This window comes from Cherax quadricarinatus, chromosome 38, assembly GCF_038502225.1.
Source record: "Cherax quadricarinatus isolate ZL_2023a chromosome 38, ASM3850222v1, whole genome shotgun sequence".
NCBI classification, from domain to species: Eukaryota; Metazoa; Arthropoda; class Malacostraca; order Decapoda; family Parastacidae; genus Cherax; species Cherax quadricarinatus.
The window spans coordinates 12,687,414-12,702,685 of NC_091329.1; the positions used below are offsets into that span (position 1 = coordinate 12,687,414).

Here is a 15,272-nt window from a genome sequence, read left to right on the forward strand (position 1 = left end):
TCAACCTTCTTGAAGCCTTCAGCTGCAGGTCTACCATTTTTAAGGCCGCAGCTTCAGGTCGACCTCAGGTATAGTTCGACCGACGTCAAACCCACAGCTGCAGGTTCCCTTCTTGTAAACCTCGTCTGAAGGCTAACCTTTCTGACGAGGCTGACCTCCCCCATGAATCTTGTGTACAGGACAACCTCCTCTAGAGGTCAAACTTGGGCGGAGATCAAACTACATGTGAACCTCAGCATAAAATCGACGATCATGTTCCTCCTCTTCCCCAGAAGTTACTTACAGCCTAGCAAACTTTATCAACATATTTGCAAGGTTTGTCAACATCTTTGTAAGTTTTGTCCCGGTCTTCTCAAGACTTGTCAACATCTTTGCAAAGTTTTTCTGCATTCTGACATCCGCTTTAGACTTGCTCTAGTTCCCTGAAAGGCCACTAGGTCACTTGCTCTAGTTCTCTAAAAGGCCACTAGGCCACTTGCTCTAGTTCTCTAAAAGGCCACTAGGCCACTTGCTCTAGTTCTCTAAAAGGCCACTAGGCCAACCCATCACTGCAAATATATTGTTTTAATGTAGTTGACTACAAGCTAGTTATTCCTTTAGCGCTATTGATCACATTCTAGTCAATGTCTTAGTGTCGTTGACCGCAAGCTAGTTAATGCCTTAATGCCGTTGACCATAAGCTAGTTAATATCCAAGTGATATTGATTCCAAGTTAGAGTGTCCTAGAAATATTGACCGTAAGTTACTTACTGTCCTAGTAATAATTAATAAACGCTAGCTAATGTCCTAGGGCCCCCAAAGCAATAATCTTCTTAACTCAAAAAATTGTAATGACACGACTGTGAACAACTCACTGAATGGAGAATTAGAACCCATGGCAAGTCAATACCTGAAACCATCAGCGCTTTACATCTGGTTTGCCATGAGTTCGGTGAGTCTTTGTAGTATATGTATGAGTCTATGAGAATTGGCTCTTACCATGTATCAGGCCTGCTGTTGTGAGAGCCACAATCACCTAACAGAAACCACCATGACAGGAGTTCCTGTTTTTCCTTGCCTGCCTTTGCTGGCCCCCCACGGTGAGGGGCTACACGAGGATTTTATCACCGAACTTGGGGGAAGTATTGGCACGGAGTTGGGCCTCGAGGGAGGATGATGATGTATCCCCATCAGCCCAGCAAGTCCGCGATGCATATTTTGCCGCTCTGACGAGGAACTGGTGTCGAGTGGTTGGCAATTATGCTAATGCAGGGAGGAAAGCTAGCGAGCGAGCGAGAGAGAGAGAGAGAGAGAGAGAGAGAGAGAGAGAGAGAGAGAGAGAGAGAGAGAGAGAGAGAGAGAGAGAGAGAGAGAGAGAGAGAGAGAGAGAGAGAGAGAGAGAATGGAAGAGGCTATGGAGGAGGAGAAAGAAAAGCACAAGGTGGGAGTAAGAGTTGGAGTTCGTATTAGGAAAAAAAAGTGGGGATTGAAATCTCAGCAGTGGGAATTTATTATGGAAAGTTAGCAGGAGTGAGAAAGCTATGGCTTGATTGCTTCACAAACCTATAAAGAAAAAGTGATGGCTGAGTTTCCTCGAGTTAGCCATAAGATTTTGAAACATGGCTTGAATATCCTTAATTTAGCCTCTATAACTAATTCAACTACGGTAAGTCGTAGAGAGAAACGTGTATTTTAGATCAATATGCAGGTACCAGAATATGGCTATTTTGTCAGCCATATAGACGTGCCGAAAACTATGGCTATAACTGCACTGCCCTCCACTGGTTCCATCTGCTGGCTTCGAAGTGTAACTGGTGACTTCATTGTGCCCACTCAGCCATGCATAGTGAACTATCTCTACGTAAATTCTGAACGCCACTGATATGTGACCACATTACTCTTAGGTAATTCCTTCTTCAACCTCAGGTCCAAGACCTGGTTTAGGTTAATAATAATTTTATTTTAATATTTATTATTATTATTATTATTATTATTATTATTATTATTATTATATTATATTATTATTGTTATTATTATTATTGTTATTATCATATTATATTATTATTATTATTATTATTATTATTATTATTATTATTATTATTATTATTATTATTATTATCATATTATATTATTATTATTATTATTATTATTATTATTATTATTATTATTATTATTAATATTAGTAGTAGTAGTAGTAATATTTTGGTCATATTAGTATCATCATCGTCATCACGATCTTCACCATTATTTTAATCATCACTACCACAACATTCATCATCCTCGTTATCATAATCATCACCACTCCCCTACGATAATTATCATTATCATCCCTATCATCATCACCATTGTCAACATCATTATCATCATCACTACCATCATCATTATCATTATCATCATCACTATCAATCCTGCCCTCATTACCATCATTATTATCGTTGTGTTTCTTTTTTCCCACAAAAATTATAGTAATGGTTGGTCATTTATAACTCAGAAATCTTTTTGATAATTAAGAAAGGTAAATGATGAACCAAGCTGCAAGTCTCGCCCAAACTTTAAATTGTGGTGTCTGGGGGTTAGTTGCTTGTTGTTAGTGAGATATTACAATATCTCTCTGTTAGTCTCTCTATGTGTGTGTCTGTTTCTCTGTCTCTCTTGGCGATAATACAGTTACACAGACTAAGCTATGATTCCATCTAACAATAATAATAATAGACTGTCCAGCAGCCGTGAGTATTTTTTTACTATCGCAAAAGATATATTTTTTCTGAGGATGTCTTCGTCTGTTTATTAACGAAGGCATTAGGAATAAATTCCCTGAGCGCGTCAGGGAAAATTCCCCCAGGCCCTTTAGGGAAAATTCCTAGAGAATATAAGAACATTGATGAACAAATTTGCTGACGCCGAGTATCGACACGTCCTGCAGTGAAAGATTCCTCCGTGGAGTGTTGCGTGCTGCAGGGTGCAACATACCACACCATCCTTGCAAACAAGAGATACACAACATTAACAATTCGGCTTTCCCTATTTTTCTTCGGCCACCTCGTAGCCAGACGTATTTAAGCCGATTTTTGTATTTTCTCGCCGTGAAATATACCTTTCCATAGGTTACGTAACCTAATCCAACCCAAGTTAACCTAAGAAAACATAATATAAATTATAATCAGTAATAGGAAGGCAATTTTAAAAGTTAAAAAAAAACTGACGTACAACATTACGTCAAATAGCTGCTGCATTAAAACTTGTCGTGTTTTAAATCTCCCTCTTGTGTTATTACCGAGAACATGGTTGGAAATGCCCATAAGGTGGATGTAAGGTTGATGGAGTGTTGGTGGAGATGGATGTATATGCTGGGCTAAAAGAGTGGGGTCAGGGTGGGCGAGGGGTGGGTGAGTGGGGATGCGTGGTGGGTGAGAGGAAAGGTTTTGGAAGATGAATGTGGATGATGTGTTGGTGGGAAAGAGGTGAGAAGTGAGAGGCCAATCAAGCCATTTATTAAGGCAACATTTTGCCACAAGTGGCTCCTTCAGTCCTATGAAGCCTGAAGAAGTACCTTGTAGCGATACGTTTCCATAATAAATGTCATGATCAGTGCATACATGTCTTCCTGTTACTCATCTTTGATCATGACATAAACAATAGTAACATCAGTGGAACATTGCTGGCAAATATATAGAAAAACTTCAGGACTCTGAATAACGAGATATTCAGATCTCTGAGCACTGCATACGCTAAGGACTGTATTGGAGCAATGGTACTACGTTCCAGGAAGACGCCAGCATGGAACCCTCCTGGAACTGGAATGCAAATGCATTTATTAACGACACTGTTTCCTTACACAATACACAAATAACTCGCACATAGAGAGAAGAGCTAACAACGACCTTTCTCCAATACAATGGGCATTATCAAGACAGTAGAATATACATATTCTCCTCCTTTTCATGTATACTTTAGTGATTTGAATAAAGCATACAAAAAAAAGAATGAAAAAATAGAGAAAGATACTACGTTTGCTACAAGATTGGGCTTAGAATTACGAAGAGTGGAATTTAAGGATATGACAAAAAATATTTTTTAATCAAGAAATTACCGGAGAACCAGAGGAGAGATGATCACAGCAGCGCAATACTCAGAAACAAGGAAAGAGATGATAAAAACAAATAATCCGAGACTAGAAGAATTAGGGTATAATTTAAATTCTGAATGAACCGTTCTCTTCGTTTTCAGTGATACTAGCAGGAAGGGATGGTTAAAGTGGAGGCAACGCCATGTTTGAGTTCATAGGTAAAGTGAAAAGTGAGGAGGGTACACACACACACACACACACAAACAAACAGGTAGTTACGCAGAAAGGTAGACACAGCTAACAGATAAGAACACAGTCAGACACACTGACAGAAAGACAGACAGGCACAAAGACACGAAGGCTCACAAATATACAAAAGCAAGTAAACAAACACAGAAACATGGAACAGACACCAAGATCATAGAAGATACAATGTAAGAGACAGAGAGACAAACAGACCGACAGAGAGAAACCGGAACTGTGTAAAGGAATTTAGCACCTGAGAGACACAGGTCCTGACACTCAACTTTACGACGCCGACAGACACGGGAAATTGTCCGCACTATTTACGAGTTGGCAACCTGGCTTGACTTGGTACGATAATTACCTTGTCGTGGGAGTAATTATTTGTAAGCCCCCCAACCCCAAACAGGAGTGTGTGTGTATGTGCGTGTACGCACCTAGTTGAGGTTGGAGGTGTGTGTGTGTGTGTGTGTGTGTGTGTGTGTGTGTGTGTTTGTGTCTGTTTATATGTTATACATTCACATAATATTTTAAAATGTGCTAAGGTTATAATACTTGCTACTCCCCTTTTAATTCATATTCCCTCGTCACATCTTCACTTTTTTTCTCTGTATCGGTTTAATAAAGTCACTTGTCTGTAAAACGTTTCCACAATAAAGATACTCAAATGCTGCACTTGTGGCTTATTCATCTATCTGTCGTTTTTCTAGATAATTAATATAATAATAAGTGAAGTTAGCTGTCAGGTTCCTGGTTTAGGTACAGCGGCCGACACGGACGTTGTACATTCTGTTAAAGGCGGATACATTCTGAGAAACAATTTTTTGGTCATAATTAGATGATAGAAATGTTGCATTATTTCATATTTTCTCTCAACATTTTTTTGGGGTTGACTTCTATAGCCCCTCCCCCCCCCCCAAACGTGTGGCAGACGAGTACGCTTTTTTGAATACTCCATAAAAATAGTAATATTGAGATTTTGAATTTCAAATTTAGTCAGTATATGTGGCAAGGATTCGTCATTGTTATATATGAAAGTAAAAAAAACTTGCTTTTTTCTATTTTTTATGGATTTTAAGAAATTAACTTTATTGTGGATTTGCCATGTGCTATAGTAACTCCATGAATACTTATAGGTATAACCTCCTTTATTTATTTTCAGAGCTCTCCACTACCACAACTACAACCACGACAACAACCACCACTACTACCACCCTCTCTACCACCACTACTACTACTACCGAAGCTACTCCTGAGACAGAAGGAGATATGTACAACGTTAAGGGTCGAGTAGACGGCAAGGTACTGGAGAAAATCTACCTGGTGCCTGATACAGCTTCCTCATCCACTTCCTCTTCATCCTCCTCCTGGCAGCGTAAGTGACACAACGAGAACGAGAACGAGACACAAATAAACAGACGCGAAGGAACATTATTGCTAAGTCAGAGATACAAATTTAATAAATTGAAATGACTACCAGAAACGAACGGAGAGACAGATATTAAGACATACAGAGGTAGGAAATACAGACAGCGAGAAAGTAGAAAGCCACGACTGTAAAATTTATTAAATGGACGTGACATATAGAAATAACCGGAAAGGAGGACATATAGACATAAAGAGGTAGGAAAGAGAGCCAGCGAGAAAGAAGACAGTCAGGACTGAGACAGAATTGTTCAGAGTCTTGCCTCGGCTGATACATAATGTAAACTTTGAGACAATGGATTTTCATGGCAGAAGCAAAATTTAATCTCCGTGAGGGGACATTGTATTCTGGATTTGAGAAGACTATTTTCTGCCTTACTAGTACAAGGGAACATTATTTTTATTAAAAAGAATAGTAATACAATTTATTCTTCAGTTTGCTAAAAAAAATCTTACAAACACTAAAATTTTGGGGACGATTTTTTTTAAATCATTGAGGATCTTTGAAAGTAGATGCATTAATGCTGTTGAAGAGCTCTTGATCCAAGGATTTGGTGCTGTTTTCCTCACATCAAACACGATTGCCTCCCCATGACTACAATAATAATAATTACAATATATATTTTTCCATGTGTAAGGAGATATAGTCATCTTTGATGTTTTTGCCTGATTGACCTCAGCTTTCATGGCCACCGTGCAGTAGATAGGGTTTAAACCTAACGAACTCACTGTTCCTATTCTCATTTAGGTCCTCATAAACGAATATTATATATTACACAGAAATTTGGTTAAATATATTTTTCCCAAAACGTTCACTTGTGCGCCATCTGTTACACACAAAATAAACTAATCTTTTTTTTTCTCTAAAACAGCATTTTTTCCCATCTTTTACACAAAGTGAATAAACTTTTTTGGTATTTAGAAAAAGTTCATTTGTAAACATTCTTTTGCAAAAAAAAAAAAAAGCTCAATATTAATTTATTAAAAAGTTCGTTTTTGCCTGAATCAATAGATTTTAATGAACTTTTAATATTTATTTAAAAATATTTACATTATTCTGTTTTTTATTCATAAATAACAAGTGAGACAAAACGAGTGTAAGTGATGGCAAGTTATGTGAGTACAGTTGAGTACAGTTAGTACGTCATGTGAGTACAGTCGAGTACAGTTAAAGGAGTATAGTAGAGTACATTGAAGTAAGAATTGTTAGATGACTATAGTTAGATGAGTACATTTACATTAGAATGTTTAGGTGAATACATTTGTGAGTATAGTTAGATGAGTACAGTGGGGTGAGTGCAGTTACGTGAGTGCACTGAGGTAAGTACAATTAGGTGACTACAGTCAGGCGAATACAGTTACATGAGTAAAGTTAGGTGAGAACACTTAGGTAAGTACAGTTACCCGAGTAATTAGCTAGATTCAGTTAGGTAACTACAGATCGCTGAAAACAGGAGAAAGAAAAAAAATGAGATCATAAAAACATGTTTATTGGAAATGTATTGACCTTGAGATCGATCTCTCCAAATATACATAAATGTAATAAAAACAGAGAAGACGTCTGAGAAGTAAAATTTGCTGGCATGTGATCTAGCTGCAGCATCTGGTGATGCGCCGGGCGACGCTTGTTGGATAATCATATGTGCCAAGGTGTCACAGGGTGTCACAGGGTGTCACAGGGTCTCACAAGGTGTCACAGGGTCTCACAGGGTCTCACAGGGTCTCACAGGGTCTCACAGGGTCTCACAGGGTCTCACCAATCCTGAAATTTCCTGCTCTTTGTGTGACTGAATTCGTTAGTGCAGTAAAGCAAACTTGTATACAACAGCGTCTGTCGTGATTAGATTCTGTGAAGATTATGCATTTTTTTAGTAAAGTTAATCAAATGGTCCTTTCTGTCCCTGTGAAAGCACGCAGCTGTTGTTGAGATCGTCCCTTATGAAAGTATTTTTCGAGTGCTCAAATTCCTGTCTGTTTTTCCGTCATATTTCTTTTCAAAGTGACCATATGGGATTGTGACGGCACGAGCAGTAGATGAAAGATGTTGTGTCGAGGGCCGCCTGCTAGTGAGATATCTCCTAGATGAAGATGCTGCAGTTGCAACCTAGATGTTGCTTACAGCCACGGCACGTGTTGTGTTGTTATCTACACTATTGCTCGGGAGTACTAAATATTTTTGGTGTGCTTCCTTAGTGTTGAATTATGAATGACCTTGGGTCTCTACAGTCTTACATGAAGAAAGCTGGGAATTGAAGTTTGTGGGATGTTTGGAGTATGTAGGTGTATTTCTCCTCAAAGAAAAAAAAATACAAATGTTGAAAACCTCCAACTAAAAACCGAGAATTATTACCCGAATGTCGTCCAAGTACCGTAGAAATATTTAGGTACTAGAGATGATGGTCTGGAACACTTCTGTCTCCATATGTTTCGTATAGATGCTCGTGTGCACGGCGCTAAGTGGCTTCTCCGTTGCTAACCCAACTGTTCTCATATTTAAAACAGTTAAAACTGATGCAGAGGTCAGCGAATTAAATGAAAATCTGGTGTTGGAAAGGGAGATTGGTGTCACTGTTAATCCACTGTTTATGTATGCTAATATCACCATCACTGGGGAAGAAGGAGGTAACATCAAACGAGGCTAAGAATTTACGTTTGATGTTGTCGTAAATGCATGACAGGATGTTCCCAAACACCTGTCCTCCAAGCAGTGAGGACAGGTGTTTGCCGTGGATTCTAGACTATGTCGGATACCTCCAGTGCCTAAAGCAATGACTCAGGGAGGCGAGTTGGGTTTGTGAGTTTTGGATAGTTCGTTTATTTTAACAGATCAGTATTGTCCTGGTAGAAGACGCGTTAATTTCTTGCCGTGTTCTGACGTTTTCAAGATACGTCGGGATTTCTGAAGGATATCTTTTGTGTGATTATTAAGCTATATATCCGTGATGGGCTGATGCATGTTAATGTCGCTAAAAAGGTACCCTATTTTGTCTTCATAGACAAAATCATCCTAATTCAACACCAAGGGAACTCATCGCCAAGGATATATTAAGCCCTCCCGAGTGGCCAGTAAGACCATACGTGCCCTGCTTGCAAGCAACATCCACTTCGCAATTTCAGCATCAACATCAAGCAGATCTCACCAGCAGGCGGCAATCGACACAGTAACTTATGCCTACTACCGGTGTCTTCACAATCCAGAGTGATCACTGTGAAAAGACATGTGTAGGGGGGGAAAAAAGTAGGAATTTGTACTCTAGAATTAATGAAAGCAAAAAAATAACGAAAACGGACGATCTCATCAAAGTTTGCCTGGTTCATAGGGGCAGAGAGGGACATTGGATAAACTCCTTGTCTGCTGGTATGAGCTTCCTGCATATTAACATATTATTTTTTTCATCTGTTAGTTTAAATTCCTGATATACACAGATATACAAGTTTAATTCGAGTGCTTGCTAATTTAAGCTACCGCAATACTAATATATTTCAGTTAAATAACTTTGTCTGCTACTGTTGGCACCCTATATGCTAGTTTATTTTCTTTGTCTCATAGTTTAAGCTTCCTATATACAGGGATATGCCAGTTTAATCTATCTGTGAGTAAAATGTTTGTGTATACCAGTGTATACTAATTGAAGCTCCTTTTCTGCTAGTATAATAGTATAATGTCTCTGTATACCTGGATATACCAGATTAATATCTTTGTCTACTAATATAAGCTACTAATATACTAACTGGTTCTTCCTTAAGTGCACACAGAAGAATATACCTTAGTTACGAGATACTCAAGCTGTAAATAGCCTCTCACTCCACACGAAGGCATTCCATTCACACAGAAACAATAAAGTATTCCCACACTCTCGCAATAAATGGTTTCCACACACACATAATAAAGTTACCTTGATAAACACCGGATGAGAATTATCCCTGTTATACGCAGGCGACAGAGAAATTCCCCAACACGAAAATAATAAAGTGACTCTTGTGAAAATACATTACAAAGGAGACCATATAAACATGAAGAAAATAAATGTCCTTTTCACTTCATACCTCCCGTTCCTAGTAATAAAATATCACACCTCGTTGCTGGGAGGAAAGTAACTGACCACCCCTCACCACGCTCCTCCTATGAGGAATATAATTGTATCCCCTCCCCTGGATACCTTCAGATACGAGTGCCCCCCCAGGAGCTGCTTCCCCCACCGAGGCCGCCCCCCACCGCTACGTCCAGGACGCTGCGCCTCCCAGCGACCCCCGCCCCCGCCCACTCTACCCTGGTGAGTCCCACCCACACCCCGCCCACTCCTCCCTGGTGAGTCCCCCCACAACCTCCCGCCCAGTCTACCCTGGTGAGTCCCACCGCAACCCCCGCCCACTCTTCCCTGGTGAGTCCCATCCACACCCCCGCCCACTCTTCCCTAGTGAGCCCCACCAAACCCCCCCCCGCCTACTTTTCTCTGGTGAGCCCCACCAAACCCCCCCCCCGCCTACTTTTCTCTGGTGAGCCCCACCACAAACCCCCCGCCTTGGTGAGTCCCACTTACACCCCCGCCTACTTTCCCCTGGTGAGACCCATCCACACCCTCGATCACTCTCCCTGGTGAGTCTTACCCCACACCCCCGCCCACTCTCCCGTGGTGGGACCCACCCACACCCTCGCTCGCTCTCCCCTGGTGAGTCTCACCCCAAACCCCCGCCCACTTTTGCTTTGTGAGTTCCACCCTGATGAGCCACACCCATACCTTCCGTGCTACACTCATAACTTCAGGGCCACACCTATTCCTTTAATGCCACACCCATTTCTTCAGTGGCACACCCATATCTTCATTTTCACACCCATACCTTCACTGCAACACCCATACGTTCAGTGGCCCACCCATGAAAGCCACACCTGCACAGTGCCCAGGTGAGTGTGGAATACTCAGAGTGAAGGTTAAAAGAAACGAGTGAGACAGCAGGAGGCAGAATCATATTTCTCATTCTTGTGTCAGTTCGCTGTTCTCACCTAGTATCTTCCTTTCCCTTGACCAGCTGGTTTTTCTTCTTATCTTTGAACCAGCTGGCTCTTCATGTCCTCTTCTTGCACTAACATGCTTGTCTTCTTTACCTTGAACCAGCTGGCCTGTGTTCATCACCCTGAACCAGCTGGCCTGTCTTCCTCACCCTGAACCAGCTTACTTCTTGTGTGAGTGGACTGAGGAAGCTGCCATCTTTTTATGAAGATGGAAGACAGAGAGAGAGATAGAGAGAGAGTAGGGAGGGAGGGAGAGAGAAGAGAGATAAACTGGGATCATAATCCACGTTCTTACCAGACTGGGGGAGACAGAGATATCTCTAGCACACAGGAGACCGAACTCACACCTGTTGTTGACATTTGCAGATGCAGCGAGCACATCTGGTGTTGAGCCCCGGGCCCTCAACCACCTGTCCTGCCTCCTGCCCTGCTTGCTCCACCTGCTGGATCTGCTCCCCTGTCTGCTTTTCTACATCCACTAATCATCTACTACGTCTGCTGGTCCCCTTGTTCCTTGTTCTTCAATGGCTGCATATGATGTCTGGTTGCATTTGCATAATTTGCGTTGCTTCAATCTCTCTAGTCTCCTGTTAATGACTGAGAGGGTAGCAGCAGCAACAGCAATAGTGACATCAACGGTGACAGCAGCACCGGAAATAGCAACAGAAACAACAATACAGCAGCATCAATTGCAGCAACGTCAGTTAAAGGCTAAAGAGAAAGACTTTTCCCGAGCACATATTGCTTAAGTCATTTGCTTGTGGCGAACCTGCTATGTGACCCTCAGCAGTGGTGAACCTGCTATGTGACCCTCAGCGGTGGTGAACCTGTTATGTGAGCCTCAGCAGTGGTGAACCTGCTATATGACACTCGGTGGTGGTAAACCCTACTCCAATGTAACACTCATCAGTGGTGAACCCTGCCAGTGAGGCTGCTATATGGCACTCAGCACTTGTGAATCTATTACGTGACATCCAGCACAGATGAATCTGCTCCACTGTGCCACTCAGCCCTGGTGAACCATATATTCGTGTGATATTCAGTGTTATTGAACTAGTTGCCCGTGGAGCTTACATACAACAGACAAATAAGCATTCTCTTGTATAATGCGCATTACTGATGGTTCTTGCTCCAGTGTGACACGCATTATTGATGATAATGCTGCCCTGTGACACTTAGAAATGATGAACTTACTCCAATATGATACCTGCTGCTCCCGAAGCTCCCTAAATAAAACTTGCTCGTAAGCCTTTTTCTAACGAAAGATCCACTTTCTCCCTGGACACCTGAAAGAAAAAAATGTCCTTTATGAGCATGATTCGCGAGTGAGTTCCTACCAGACAGAAAACTGGGAAACCTTCGACTGCAATACAGTGTTGCAGAAGCTGTAAATACTTGTCTGTTTCAAGGTATATTCAACGTATTATGCTTCAGTTGCATATATTTGTGCGTATTTTACATTATACAAGTATATATGATTATTGAAAAAAATGTGTGAAAACTTGAGTGAAATATGTAACAAAATACCAGCATATTATGTCAGAGAATCTCTAGACCACTGGAATAATGTGTCAATGGATCAGTGATTCAGAGAACCTTACACACACACACACACACACACACACACACACACACACACACACACACACACACACACACATATATATATATATATATATACATACACATATATTATATTTCTCTGAACCACTGCTCCACTGACACATTATTCCAGTGGTCTAGAGATTCTCTGACATAATATGCTAATGGCACACTGGTCTGGTGAACCATTGGTATATGGGTCCAGTGGTCGACTGATGGAGCATTTCACTAGTCTTGGGGTCCACCGGTCTACTCGAATAAAGAAAAGTATGAAGGTGAGACAATTATCAAGGAGAGAAGGATCTATGACTTACCATTACCTCTATATATTGTTCGTAAGCTGCTAAAATCTGCGAATGGAAAGATATGTGAAATGAGAAAGCGAAGAAAGTTAGTGTAAAGAGAAGAATTATTGCTGCACATCGTGTTCTGAGGCTACAGCGTCTTGTAGCAGGCAGCTACGAGGCTACAGCGTCTTGTAGCATTCAGCTACGAGGCTACAGCGTCTTGTAGCAGGCAGCTGCCAGGCTACAGCGCCTTGTAGCAGGCAGCTGCGAGGCTACAGCGTCTTGTAGCAGGCAGCTGCCAGGCTACAGCGCCTTGTAGCAGGCAGCTGCGAGGCTACAGCGTCTTGTAGCAGGCAGCTACGAGGCTACAGCACCTTGTAGCAGGCAGCTACGAGGCTACAGCACCTTGTAGCAGACAGCTACGAGGCTACACCACCTTGTAGCAGACAGCTACGAGGCTACAGCACCTTGTAGCAGACAGCTACGAGGCTACAGCACCTTGTAGCAGACAGCTACGAGGCTACAGCACCTTGTAGCAGGCAGCTACGAGGCTACAGCACCTTGTAGCAGACAGCTACGAGGCTACAGCACCTTGTAGCAGGCAGCTACGAGGCTACAGCACCTTGTAGCAGGCAGCTACGAGGCTACAGCACCTTGTAGCAGACAGCTACGAGGCTACAGCACCTTGTAGCAGGCAGCTACGAGGCTACAGCACCTTGTAGCAGGCAGCTACGAGGCTACAGCACCTTGTAGCAGACAGCTACGAGGCTACAGCACCTTGTAGCAGGCAGCTACGAGGCTACAGCACCTTGTAGCAGACAGCTACGAGGCTACACCATCTTGTAGCAGACAGCTACGAGGCTACAGCACCTTGTAGCAGGCAGCTACGAGGCTACACCATCTTGTAGCAGACAGCTACGAGGCTACAGCACCTTGTAGCAGACAGCTGCGAGGCTACACCACCTTGTAGCAGGCAGCTGCGAGGCTACACCTGTCTCAGACAATATTATTACCAAAGAAAAATGTGAAATTTTTTTGTTACTTTTATCGTATGGAAATTCATATTATACTTTCATGTCTCAGAAAAAGAGTAAGAACCTTATGATTACATTCCACTTCCTCTTTCTTTCCCTCTGTATTCCACTCTTCATTCCTCTCTTCCTCTCTTCCCTCCCGTAGCTCAGCAAAGAACAGCGAAAAGGGGAAAGTTTGTGGCATTTCTGATAATTAATAAATGATTTTTATGTCGTCTAATAAAAAAAAATAATTAGTATGCGAGAACCTGTTAATTAACTTCACTATTCATTGCCTGTACCATAATTTTGAACAATAAATATCCCATAAAAATAACCCGAATGAAAACCACCATAAGCCAGCATAATACATATAGTATATACACTGTCAAGTGTATGTCTCACATTGTATGTGTCGAGAGTTTACCTTAATCTTTGTAGTCGATAAGCTTTAAACCCCACTAACAAAACAACCATGCACAATGATTTCTATAACATAACATTGAACACTATAACTACATACCCACGTATTACTATAACTTGGCTCACGAAATCGTAATGACACGATTGCATACAAACCATACCACGGGTGGAGATAGAACCCGCGATCAGAGAGTCAAAACTCCAGACCGTCTGGACGGTCTGGAGTTTTGAGACTCTCTGATAGCGGGTTCTAACCCCTCCAGTGGTATGGTTTATATTCACCCATCTAAGTACGCACCATTGTTAAATAATCACCAAGAAATGTAACATAATACCATGACACACTAAAATAACATAGTAAAATAACATAGCAACTTAATTTAGCACTATAACATAGCATCAAAACACAGCACCATAAGACAGCGTCATAACACAGCATCATAACACAACGTTATAACATAGGGCAATAACGTAGGACAACGTAACACTACAACATAACACCATAACATAGCTCCAAAACAGCACAACTATATAGCACCAAACTAGAGTACCAAACCATACCGTCATTACATACCGTAATAACATACTATCATAAGACAGCACCATAATATATAGCCACAGCAGCACCATAATACAGCACTATAACACTACATAATAACATGACACCACAGCATTGCATCATAACACAACACCATAATATAGCATAATAAAGCGCCATATCATAGTACCATAACACAACACCATAAGTAAGTTACTTATGGTGCTGATTAATTAAGCACCATAAACGAGCGCTTGTAAAGAACGCAATAAATTAATTATAATACAAAACGAACACAAACCAACATCATAATTTAAAACCATTAATGAGCACAATAAATGCTCACTATCAAAGCTACGCATAAGCACCATACTTGAACACACTGAGTACCATACACCATAATTAAAAACCATGACTTTCTCCCTAATGACACTTGGTCATGATCACTATGTATGGGGATTATATCGGATTAAATGATCAAATAACAAATTAATAACTGAAAGGGTGTAAATCTCTAATAAGGTGATTATCTTTTAATAAATCATTAACGAATATAATTGCAAACACGATATTATATTATAAGCATATCACACTTTGAAGGATGAGGATAATGCAGTTCACAGTCTCATCTGAACTGTGATGTCGTCAACCTTTAGGCAAGACAGTGATGGAGTGACTAACAGTG

The 15,272-nt window shown here is 41.2% G+C and overlaps 1 protein-coding gene across 1 annotated transcript in view; it reads left to right on the forward strand.

Annotated features, from left to right (window-relative positions):
- Positions 1-15,272, forward strand: part of LOC128692865 (uncharacterized) — a 194,851-nt gene that overhangs the window by 152,418 nt on the left and 27,161 nt on the right. The window contains exons 8-9 of the mRNA XM_070091949.1: positions 5,451-5,663; positions 9,880-9,987. Of these exons, the coding sequence (XP_069948050.1) occupies positions 5,451-5,663; positions 9,880-9,987 (321 nt within the window). The remainder of the gene's footprint in view (positions 1-5,450; positions 5,664-9,879; positions 9,988-15,272) is intronic.